Source organism: Barbus barbus, assembly GCF_936440315.1.
Source record: "Barbus barbus genome assembly, chromosome: 13".
Taxonomy (NCBI): domain Eukaryota; kingdom Metazoa; phylum Chordata; class Actinopteri; order Cypriniformes; family Cyprinidae; genus Barbus; species Barbus barbus.
This window is the reverse complement of record NC_136741.1, coordinates 11,324,578-11,337,338: the sequence shown is the minus strand read 5'-3', so window position 1 is coordinate 11,337,338 and position 12,761 is coordinate 11,324,578. Positions and strand designations below refer to the sequence as shown.

Genomic DNA, 12,761 nt, shown 5'->3' with positions numbered 1-12,761 from the left:
GCAAGACGGCCATATAATAGAAGAAAGAGGAAGACAAATTATCCTCATCCGCTGGTTTTTCAGACGTGTGCTTGCTGAAAATGGCCTCGGAGCAGCAGAATGAGGTGAAAACACGGCAAATGGAGGAAAATAAAGAGAACAGCATCGACGGGAGTCTTGGCCTGGAGAGTATCCTCACTATTAAATCGCTAGTTATGAGCTAGTACTGGGAGTCCGCATTAATTTACCAGTTTAGTGGAGAGTGGTACAGTATCATATGATACGGGGGTCTTACGGGATAACGTACGTGTCACACGAGTACTGAGTGGTTAAGGGGAATCTTCTGTATAATCGAGTTTCAGTAGGGTTTTCATTCACACTTGAGTGTTGACTGAAGTAGTGGATGATGTTTCGTTTAAGCGTGTAGTTCTTGCAGTATACACTTTTGGTAGTACTTTAAGATCCCAGCATACTGCAGGTAAATTGAAATGTCCTAGGTTTATTGTCCTTAGCACTGACGTCAGTCCTGCAGATCATTAAGGACTCTCAGCAGCAGCATGGACTCAGGCATGGGGATTACCAGCGCTACAGGTGAGGCAGCAGTGAGATTTAACAGATTTTTTTTTTTTGAGTGAAATGAAGACAGAATTTTCCCGAAATTATCAGGGTTTCATCTTATTTTGAATATAGCGCCTTCATAATCCTGATAACTTTTTAATTTGCTGTCGCATAATATGTACATTGGTGTGATACACACACGCGGAACATTTTGGTAACGTTAACTTAATTGCCTCCGGTCGGTGCGAAATAGCCGTAAAAGGCCTTGGTCCGTATTCATGAGACATCTTAGTGCTAAGAGTTGCTCCTAGTAACAAAATTCTAAGAAAATTCTTAGAAATGTGGGTGTTTCCTCTTAGAATTAAAGAAAAGATCCTAGTAAAGGAAAAAGTAATTCAGAAAGCATCTTAACCCTTAAAAGAGATCTTAAGGTCCAAAATTGTTAGGAGTACGGACGAGGACTTTTAAGGGGGCTTAAGAGTTTCTTTAGCAGCGGAAAAAAATGGACGAAACATTAAGAGGGAGAAGAAATGTGTTGCACACAATGCATGACAGTGAGTTAATAAGACGCTACACATTAGATCGTGCAGGGATCATGTTTGTGACCGATCTTATTAGAGACACGCTAACAACTCAGACACCGCGCAGAAATGCCATAGAAAATAAAAACAAATTTTATTAGCTAATTCTACTTACGCTTGTATGTAAAGTCAAAATAAACCCCAGCTTTGCTTTAAAATGCATGGTAAGATCTCCTAAGTGAAGATCACATGATCACAAACGGAAATCACTTCCGTGAAGTGACCATCACATGTTCCCTTTGCTAATGGACTTCTGGAAGGGCCCTTCATGAAGGGAATCAGTTGTTCACTTACGTTTGGAACGTCCCTACAAATGCCTTCCCGAACTGCCCTTCAAAGGTGCAAAAAAGCAGTTTGGAATTCGCCCGAACTTAAGCCCGAGACGCACTGCATGATTTTCGGCTGTCCCCGACGAAAGACTGGCATTGTGAAACAATTGTGGCGATTTCTGATTCGCCACTATTGTTTTCACAATGCCAATCTTTCGTTTGGGACAGCTGAAAATATTGCAGTGTGTCTCGGGCTTAAGAGCACAGAATGTTAATTTTGTGAAGTCAGAAAGAAATTGTGTAGTGCAATTGACCTATCGGTAAGCCCCTCCCCTCGAATGCAGACTAGCCAATGGCAGTCGAGTATCAATTGCACGGGGAGCGGATCTCGGACATCTTTAGTAGTGATGGGAAGTTCGGATCATTTTACCGACTCGGACCTTTGAGTCTCGTTCAGCAAAATGAACGAATCTTTTCGAGTCATTTCGTTCATTTTAGCAAAATATAATTCAAATGTTACTTGCCAGACACATCTACTAATGTAAACGTTTATCACACTACAAACAATACAAAACTATAATGCTATAAGAAACAGAAAATATTAATTTACATTTTTTTTTTTTTTTATTAAAGCTCAAAAATCACGAATATAAAACAGAATACAACCATCAACATAAAAATTATAATAATATTAATTCATTGTTTACCTGGGTCTTTAGTCTATGATTTGCGCACCACCTCTTATCTGACAAGTTTTCGGGTTTGAGTCATTCGTTCATCACGTGACAGCCCCATACGCTTAACCATTGCAGCCTGAGCCGGAAAGAGAATTGATTAGTTCACCTCCCGAGTCTTCGGGTTTGAGTCGTTCGTTCTTGTCACGTGACCACTTGCCGGATCAGTATAGGCTACTATAAAGTAAAACTGTATTTTTTGTATGTTGGATCATATTTAAGAATTATCATAAAATTATAAAAATATGTGTAATAAGCATTTTCCTAGAAATAAAAATGGTCTGTTAATTTCTGTCACTATGTTTTTGTTACTGTTTCTTGAGTATCTGTGTTATTTTATAAATAAATAAATAGCCTGTTATAAATAAAATATTGATTGACTTGTCCTTTGACTGTCAAACACTAGGATTAGGTTATATAATAAAAAAATACCCAAGCCTAAAATTACAAAGCACCTATAGTTTGTTCATTTTTGCTCCAATTTTGACTTTAGCTGGTATAATTGTTTTTCCTAGGGAAACTTGACATATTGGTCTAATATTTGTATAAGATTATTGGTCAAAAAGGACACAATGACATAAAGTGAAAGCAAATAAAATTTTGAATTTGAATGATTAATGTTAGTTAAAAATATTAAGGTTATGATAATGTTAGCTTCAATGGTTGTAACAAACTGACATAAAACTGGAGAGTTAAAGGGATTTACTTAGAAATATAGTCTGCTTGGGTCACACAAAGTTCAGCTGAAGGACAACTGTCACTCAAGACTGTCACCAAGGGAACAGTGACCATTCCACACCAATCCCCCTTTGTTTTGCACTAGGTGAGGGGCAGAGAAGAGCCTCAGACAGATGTTAACATCTCAGGAGCTTCAGCCACTGAAGCAAAATGCAACCTATGCAAAAAAAAGTTTTTCAACTAAAGGAGGAAGCGCTTCTAATTTGAGGAGGCACCTTAAATCCTCACATCCTACTGTGCTGTTAGCACAAGTTAGAACAGAGACTGAAGATGATAACCCTGCAGCAGCTGGAGCTGTTTCTACCACCAGCACTTCTTCAGCTAGACCTTCGACGGCTTTGGCTGGCACGCTGACCACATCTACCACATCCAGTACACCAGCATGCATATATATATATATATATTTATTTATTTCTCATTTATTTTTTATTTAAATTGTTTAAATTCATTCGGGATTAGTTCTCTTAGCTAGAAAGCTTTTTTTGGCACAAGTGTTATTTATTTTAAAGCTTATTTATTTTATTATAAAAAAAGCCTAGCTTGTTGTGCAGTATTTTGTTTGTTTTTAAGGCTCTGTGGCCTTAGTATATTTTAATTTTCTTGTATTTTTTATTTAAATGGTTTAAATTCATTTTGGAATAGTTTAAACCATTTAAATAAAATATAATGTATAATCATCTTTGCTATAGATTTTTCTGGCACAATAATAAACAATTCAGGAGTGTGTACAGAGTGTTAATGTCTGAAGTGTCATATGTTACAAAAGTATAGTAACACTATAGTCCAATCTAAAGGGTTAACTCAAAAGACATAAATACAAAAAGCACTCTTTTCTCTTTATCATCTTCCTCTGTGGTCTATTTTCAGGAAACACAACATCTCATTTCATTGTTATGCCGATGACCTACAAATTTACTTGCCTATGGCTAAGAAAACAAATTCTGCCTTTGATGACCTTACTGCTTGTCTTACTGATGTCAAATCATGGCTTTCTAAAAACTTTTCTTGAACCCAGGTAAAACCGAAGTTATTGTTTTTAGTCCATCTGAACGTGGGGCAAGTATCCAACCCAACCTCGGAAACTTAAATTCCTTTATCTCTCCCCATGTTCGGAATCTGGGTGTGGTGTTTGATAATTATTTAAAATTTTCTAAACAAATTAATGTTGTAGTAGGTTCTAGTTTTTTCCATCTTCGTTCGCTTTATAAAATCAAGCCATTTCTCTCAAAAAGTTCTCTAGAGGTTGCTATCCATGCCTTTATTACATCTCGGCTGGATTATTGCAACTCCCTCTACTTTGGTATATCAAAGTCTCAAATCTTTCGGTTACAAGTTTAGTTCAAAATTCAGCAGCTAGATTCTTGAAGGGGTGTAAAAAGTTTGATCATGTATCTCCCCTCTTGCGATCTTTGCATTGGCTGCCAGTACACTATCGCATTGAGTTTAAAATCCTGCTACTTGTCTACAAATCTCTTCACAATCAAGCACCGTCCTATTTGTCTGATCTACTCCACCCCTACACTCCGACGAGGGCTCTAAGATCAGAGGGTAAACTTCTCCTCCAGACCCCTAGACCTCGCTTAAAAACCAGAGGATCTAGAGCATTTGAAGTGGCTGGCCCTATCCTCTGGAACAACTTACCAGTTCACATTAGAATGGCTTCCACTTTATCTGAGTTCAAGTCATATCTTAAAACTCATATTTTCTCTCTGGCTTTTAACACGTAGTATGTGTGCTTAAATGGTTTTAACTTGGTTTTGTTGTTGTATTGGGTCCCTAAATGGCCCAAAATGGTTTTCATTTGTTTACTATTTTCTTTTCATCATATATTATTAGTTGTTGTGCAGCACTTTGGTCGGCCTTGTCTCGTGCTTAAATGTGCTCTAGAAATAAAACTGAACTTGAAATACAACAAGGTATTGTATTTTATGAAGATTAGACTCCAAAAAATAAAAATAAAGCATAACAATTCCTTATCTTTATTACCACATGGTGTTATGGAAAAGAACCATCATGTGACAGAAATTAAAAGCAATAATTTGAGACTAGAAAAGCATCACACAACTGTAAGAGTAAATAATAATAATACTAATAATAATGACTATATGCACCCGTTTGTAAGGAAGGTTGTAAATGAACTAATTTCTCTGTCCAAAACTGTCACGTGACAAAAGAATGACTCCAACCCGAAGACTCGGGAGGTGAACTAATCAATTCTCTTTCCGGCTCAGGCTGCATTGGTTAAGCGTATGGGGCTGTCACGTGATGAACGAAAGACTCCAACCCGAAGACTCGGGAGGTGAACTAATTCCAGTACAGGACCCATAGAATGTTGTGCAATGCGCATGCGGGACTGAACGAATCCCTCCCCGAGACGACTCGTTCTTCCCGAGTCACATTAAAGATTTGTTCAAAATGCGCTAAACGAATCGTTCAAGAATGACCCATCACTAATCTTTAGGTTTCAGCGCCATAGAGAAACACTGGAAGATCCGAAGCTCGCATCGGTTTATGCTTCAAAAATGGAAAAACTATGTGCCTGGGGTACTTGTAACACTGATTCCAGGTATCCCGAGAGGATGGCCAAAATAATTTATTTTATTACATTACGAATATCAGCATTATTGCAGATTTGACATTGATTTTATTCACTCTATAAACTAGCAATAATCATTCAAGCAGCACACAGTGTTTCTTTACTGAATGACATCATTTAAGTCCATGATTCAGTGATCCATTCATAAAGACAGGCACTTGCTTGATTCTTGAATGAATCAGCCGTCTGAATTAATCACTTGAACTAATGATTTATTAAAGCTGCAGTCTGTAACTTTTTTTTTTGGGTTAAAAATGATCCGAAATCAATATTTGAGCAAGTACATAACCGGTCAGTGTTCAAAACTATCACCTTACTTTAGCCTGATTCACAACGGTTCACATAACAGGGTTCCTCAAATCTTTCCCTGGAGGGCCAATCTGCTGAAGAGTTTAGCTCCAACCCTCATCAAACTCACCTACCTGTTATTTTCTAATGATCTTGAAGACTTTGATTAGCATGCTCAGGTGTGTTTGATTAGGCTTAGAGCTAAACACTGCAGGATTGGGCCAGATTTGAGGATGCCTGGCATCTAATTTGCCTGTTTTCTAATTTGAGTGGTATGGGTAGGTTTTCGTGGGAAATTCGAGCATGCTGCTGCGTCATTACGTCACATCTGTAAACAAAGTAGTTGTCCCGGCTACTTGGCTATCGCACGTGAGGATCCTGCAGATCGTTTAGCCTTTTCTCACAGCAGCTGGAATTAAATTAATTATTTTTTTTGAGAACAATTTATTTATTTTTATTTAAAAGGCAAACTCAAGTACATGAGAAGAAACAAGCAAAAAAAAAAACATACATGAATACAAAAACAACAATGGTCTGCATGATTGTACGAGGAGAAAAGAGCAAACAACTGAAGCAGAAACAACAGAATTATCAGTTAGGATCAGGGAGAATTACTTTTCACTGGGGATGTACAGGCAGTTCTGTCAGCATTATCACCATTTGACTAAAATGGAAATATTAAAATTTCTTCAAACAGTTATCAAAACACCTTTAGATTTATTGTCAGTCGCAGCAAAAGAGACCACTTTGTAATATTTATTATTGCATCTATGAACATCAAACCCCAGGCTGCCGCCCTCCCCTGTCTTAATCAGTGACAGTAACATGACAGCCAGTACCATTCTTTAGATCACTGCCTTTAGCCCTATTATAAGAGAACATAACTTCGAATTCACACGAGTGATAAAGTGGGGTTAAAAAAAAAAACGATTGTGTACTTTCCATAACGAGGAAACAAACATAAATAATTGTATAATGGACATGAAAACTGTACATCAGGAAAGAAGCTCAACATCGCACCACCACCCGCTTTTACAGGATCGCGGCGTCTTGCTTCATTAAGAATCAAATTCCTGTTGTTGTAGCGTAACAGTTTGAAGAGAAACACTTGCGGTTTGGAATGATCCGTTGAAGCTCTGGAGTAAACTTGATGCGCGCATTCAATCTCGATATCTCTGCCCGCAAGTGATGGGATCCAAAGAAGAATCAGGGAACAGAGAGAGCAGAAAAAAAAGAAAAAAAAGAAAAGTGATCGGCGAACACACTGGCCGTCTGGATGCCATCGAGCAGCAGGTGACTTACAAGACCGCAGCAGATGCAGTAATCTCCGGCTGTTGGGACTACCTGAAGGGGCAGAGAAGGATTACCTGCATCTGCTGCGGTCTTGTAAGTCACCTGCTGCTCGATGGCATCCAGACGGCCAGTGTGTTCGCCGATCACTTTTCTTTTTTTTTCTTTTTTTTCTGCTCTCTCTGTTCCCTGATTTAAAAAGTCAACTTTTGAGCATATATTCTGGACTGTAGTCATGTGAGAGGCGAATTCGGTGCGCATCGCTGCTAATTAAGCCTTCAAAATGTCCTCAAATCGCTTTATAGTGACCGCCGTATTGTCTTCAATGTCGGCTCGGCCCGCCGCGGCTGCTGGTTTTGTTTTCTTCTTAATTGGTGAGGATGATTGGTGGAGCGTGTGTCGAGTTTCAAGTTCCTTGGCATCCACATCTCTGATGACCTCACCTGGTCCCATAACACCTCCACTCTGGTCAAAAAGGCACAGCAGCGCCTTTACTTCTTAAGGAGCCTTAAGAAAGTTCACCTGAATCCCAGGATCCTTGTGGAATTCTACCGCTGTACCATTGAGAGCATACTCACGAACTGCATCTCAGTATGGTACAGCAATTGCTCTGCATCTGACCGCAAAGCACTCCAGCGGGTGGTGAAAACTGCTCAACGGATCACCGGCACCCAGTTAACTTCCATTGAGAACATTTATCATAAGCGCTGTCTGGGCAGGGCAAGAAACATCATCAAGGATGCCTCTCACCCTAACCATGGACTTTTCACCCTCCTTCCTTCCGGCAGGCGTTACAGGTGCCTACGCTCTCGCACTAGTAGGCTCAGGAAGAGCTTCTTCCCCGAGGCTGTGACACTTCTGAACGCCACACCACCAATCTAACCTGCACCTGTTTATTACTGCACTGGTCACAGTACTTTACACACATGCATTTGCACTACTCATATTTTGCACAGACTGTACATTGTTAAAGTTATTACAATATAAACTGTCTAAAGTTGTTACTGTACAAAGCACAGTAAACTATTTCTATAAAATATTGCACTACTGTTATTTTGCATAGAATACATTGTTCTATCAATACTTGCACACACTCTTCCAGCTGTATTTATTTATTTATTACCACTGTTCTCACGTCTCTGCTGTTCATAATGTGTATATATAATCCCACATTGCTCTGTTCATAATGTACATACAATCCCTACATTGCATTCCTATTTATATTCTGTATATACTCTGCTCAATACTGTATATAGCAATTCCACTGTACATTCTGTAAATCATATCTTCATTTACTCTGCACTTATATGTATATAAAACACTATATTCTTGCACTTCTGGTTAGATGCTAACTGCATTTCATTAGCTCTGTACTTGTACTCTGCATAATGACAATAAAGTTGAATCTAATCTAATCTAAAATGATGGTGAGAGATAAGTGAGTTTCTGACTGTGTGACCTCTCCAGACCAACGACAAACAAAAAACTACCCAAAATGTAAAAAAAGATGAACAGTAAAAACTGTAATATGCATGGAGTTCAGCTAATGTGCGACTTGGCTCATGAAAGCGTCACGTGATCCCTCCCCTAAATGTATAATTTTGATGGCGGATTGTAATCCAGAAAGGATTGTGTTTATGAAACATGTGAATGAAATGTAAATGATATTCCAGTTTTAATTTGCTTCTGATTACAGATAGCCTGGGATTACACAAGATTAGTATCTTAAAGAAAACCAGTTCGAAGGGAGCATAGCTTTTTGGGTTAAAAGAATTTCTTAATATGAAATTCGAATGGCATGACAATTAGTTTAGACTGTACAGAAATTGAAATCTACACCATAATTCACACTATACTCATTGTCATGCAATGCTGATGTTGTTAACATTAATAATTTGAGAATAAAGTATAACAATAATAATAATTTGCATGGTTAGATGTGATGTGAGCTAACTGATCGTTAGATTTAATCACCATTGGTAGCGCAATTTTATTGTAATTCCTTTTTCCTCAGAACAAACGTGGCAGTGGCAGGCTTGTTACTTGTTCAGATGACAATATACTGTGAAAATTCTTATTTGGGTCATATATTCCAAGACGTAGGCTAAAATCTGTGATTGCGAAGTACAGTAAACATCCTCACAAGTGCGGTGACTGACTGCCACACATACACCTCAAAACACTGCAAAAAGCTGCAATTCCAGGTTTTCAAACAGAGAAGGCGACAAAGAGGCAAAACTCACGGAGTGCAGCTTTAACTCAAAACTTATTAGGTGTATTCAACTTGAAGCAGTGCTGCGCAGAACAATCAGTGTATGACATCAAAGTACCGCGAGAGCGATAAGAGAGCAGACGGATCCTTATGCTTTCGAATTGCTCTCGCAATCACTTGACGCCACCTACTGGCGGGTTACTCTCATATTTTAAAGTATCATTGGATTTTTTTCCAACATTTAATATTTGTATATTAAAAATTATTTAAAACACTAAGCTCATAACATTATTCATAAAGTTGTAATTTTGCAATGTAAATGTAAATTCAGTAATGAAATGTAAGAATTTGATAGGAAAGATAATGCAAACATTTGTATTAATTAGGAACAAATGTGAATAAAATTGCCCTTTCTTTAGTTAAAAAAACACATTGGAAATCAATTTAATATCACAAATATGCTGATTTCAGTAAGTAGGAACTGATAAAGAAGTGATGGTTTAAATTATATAGATTTTCTCACATATCCAAGATTATCATCTTTGCATTTGTCAAATTGAATGGTTTATTTAAAACATAGGCCTATAACTGGTCAAAGTTTGGGATCATTAAGATTTTTTATTTGTTTTGAAAGAAGTCTCTTATGCTTACTAAGGCTACATTTATTTGATCTAAAATACAATAAAAACAGTAATATTGTGAAATGATCATATGTGCTGATTTGCTCCTCGAAACATTTCTGATTATCAATATAGAAAACAGTTGTGCTTATTATTATTATTATTATTTTTTTTTTTTGTGGAAACCATAATATTACCATTCAAAAAATACTTTTATTCAACAAGGACAAATTAAATTGATCAAAAGTGATTGCAAAAACATTTATAATGTTACAAAAGATTTTTTCAAATAAATGCTGATTTATTTGAAATATTATTTATGCTGAAATTTATGCTGAAAAGTAAAATGTATCATGATTTACACAAATATAAAGCAGAAAAAATGTTCAAAATGTAAAATAAGAACCGTTATTAATGATTGCGCACCAATAATCATAACAGAGCAGCAAATCAGCATATTAGAATGATTTCTGAAGGATCATGTGACACTGAAGACTGGAGTAATGATGCAGAAAATTCAGCTTTGATCACACAAATAAATTATTTTAACACATTCACATTGAAAACATTTATATTTAAATATTTCTCAATATTACTATTACTGCAGCCTTAGTCAGCAGAAGATACTTGTTTCAAAAACAAAAAATCTTTGACTGGTAGTGTGTGTAGTAAAAAAAAAAATAATTTTTACTGAAATATGGGTCTTGTATGGCATTAAACATTTTTTAAATGGCATTAAAAAGCATTAAATTAGATTTCATGATACCTGCAGAAACCCTGAATTATGTTGAAACCCTCTCCTTTTGACATCACAGGGGTTATTGCTCCAGACGATTGCGTCGATTGAGAAAGACTTTGGGCTTTAAAATGGGCAACAGACACAAGTTTACTGGGAAGAAAGTGACCGTGGAGTTGCTTTCAGACAACAGGTAATCTTTAGCACCTAAAATATGTTCAGTAAATAAGATGCATATTATCTTTGGTCTGACACCCCCCTCCCTCCCTTTTTTCCTATCTCTACTTCAGACATCTGTTATTAGTGTTAATGGAAGCAGAAAGAGCATGGAGTTATGCCATGCAGCTTAAACAGGAAGCTAACACTGAGCCCCGAAAGCGTTTCCACCTGTTGGCTCGCCTGCGAAAGGCAGCCAAACATGGGGAGCAGCTAGAGAAGTTGTGTGATAGTTCCTGTGTGGATGCCAAGACCAAACTAGAAGCTCAGGTCAGACAAATGTGATTTTGATTATCTCCACAAGTCATTTCAGTGAGTCAGTCACAGAACCCTTTGTTTTTTGTTTTTGTTTTAAATCTTTGACTACTTTTGATTAGATCACAAAAAAATGTATCTTAATATCAGGTGAAAAAAGTCATATGTCCACTAATCACCATAGTGTACAGGCTTTTAATATATATTAACAGTTCCTGAGGTCATCTTATCCCTGACTTGATTGAGCTCTGTTCCACTGTAAGTGTCTTTCATTTTTTTCTGCAGGCATACACTTCTTATCTGAATGGCATGGTTCAGTTTGAACTGCAGGAATGGAAATCTGCAATGGAGGCCTTTAACAAGTGCAAGTTAGTGCTTCCTTTCATTCTAAGTATTTATTAATGATGCATTTGTTGCACTTGGCAGAAAAGTAAAGAAATATTAACACCATTAGTGTACTATCATTGTAAGACCATGTAATGTTGTAATTAAAAACCAAGTGCAGTTTTTTTCTACAGAATTTAAGACTTTGGTAGGTGGAACTTGGACCCTGTAGGGTGGTCTGTGGGAATACTGTCTCAGAAAACCATGTATTAAATGCATTAATCTGGTGCGCGTTAAGAACAAAATTAACCAACCCCTTTTCAGTTACCAGATTGAACAAAGAAAAAGTGTTTGCTCTGACTTGTATCTGTCTGGGCTTTAATGTGAACTCAACCTTTTTTTTGTGTGTATATTTCAAGTGCCCCAAAATCAAATGAAGCATTTAACATGATAAAACAAACAACTAGGAGCAGGGCTTCATACTGTGACTAAATGGTCGCATTTTGTGAACCTCTGTGAAGTTGGTCCCCCCACCCAACGCAATATGTCGGCAAAATAGTCTCAATCATTTGTTCTCCGATTGTACTGGTTTGTGCTCTAAAAATTTTGTGCTGCTTTGGTTTTTATATATTTAAATAATATTTATAGGTCATTCTGAGGTCACTCAGTCTTGTTTGTTTGTGCTTTGTTTGTGCCGGTAAAAGTTTTGTTTGTGCTGCTTCAGTTTTTAAAATATTAGACATTGGGGGCTTCCGGTTATGACGTGCAGCTAAGTCGTGTGAAGTGGGCTCGCTGCTGAATATTAGTTTAAACTCTTTAAGAAAGGCTAGAACTCATAAGTGTTTGGAAAAACACTTTAAAGTTCGGTGGGACAAAATGCCACCCAAAACATCTGGGCAGGAGGAAGGCAAGGTGCTAGCTAGCACGAAGCTAGCCGAGTCACAGAGTGAAGAGAACGCGGCCACAAGCAATGATATCCTAAGTGCAATTCAGTCCTTGAGTGACGATTGTTCGAGACAATTCACTGATACGATGGACGCTATAAACGGGGTGCTCCGATTCAGAGGTGTATAGCAGAGGTGGGTAGAGTACCCAAAAACTGTACTCAAGTAAAAGTAAAAGTACTTCTAGAAATATTTACTCAAGTAAAAGTAATAGTCTGAATAGTTACTTGAGTAAGAGTAAAAAAAGTATCGGATAAAAAAACTACTCAAGTAGTTAGTCACTAGTTACTTTGGATCTATAGTCTATTTTTATTTAGATATATAGATTACATTTATGTAATGTGTATGTGTATACACACACACACACTGCCGTTCAATATATATATATTTTAATGTAATTTATTTCAATGATGCAAATCAG

The 12,761-nt window shown here is 37.2% G+C and overlaps 1 protein-coding gene across 2 annotated transcripts in view; it reads left to right on the top strand.

Annotated features, from left to right (window-relative positions):
* Nucleotides 1-12,761, top strand: part of LOC306878688 (signal recognition particle subunit SRP68-like) — a 162,343-nt gene continuing 149,582 nt past the window's right edge. For both annotated transcript variants that reach the window (XM_079431172.1, XM_079431173.1), the window contains exons 1-5: nt 1-168; nt 504-570; nt 10,681-10,794; nt 10,892-11,087; nt 11,358-11,440. In XM_079431172.1, the coding sequence (XP_079287298.1) occupies nt 81-168; nt 504-570; nt 10,681-10,794; nt 10,892-11,087; nt 11,358-11,440 (548 nt within the window). In that variant the 5' untranslated portion in view covers nt 1-80. The remainder of the gene's footprint in view (nt 169-503; nt 571-10,680; nt 10,795-10,891; nt 11,088-11,357; nt 11,441-12,761) is intronic.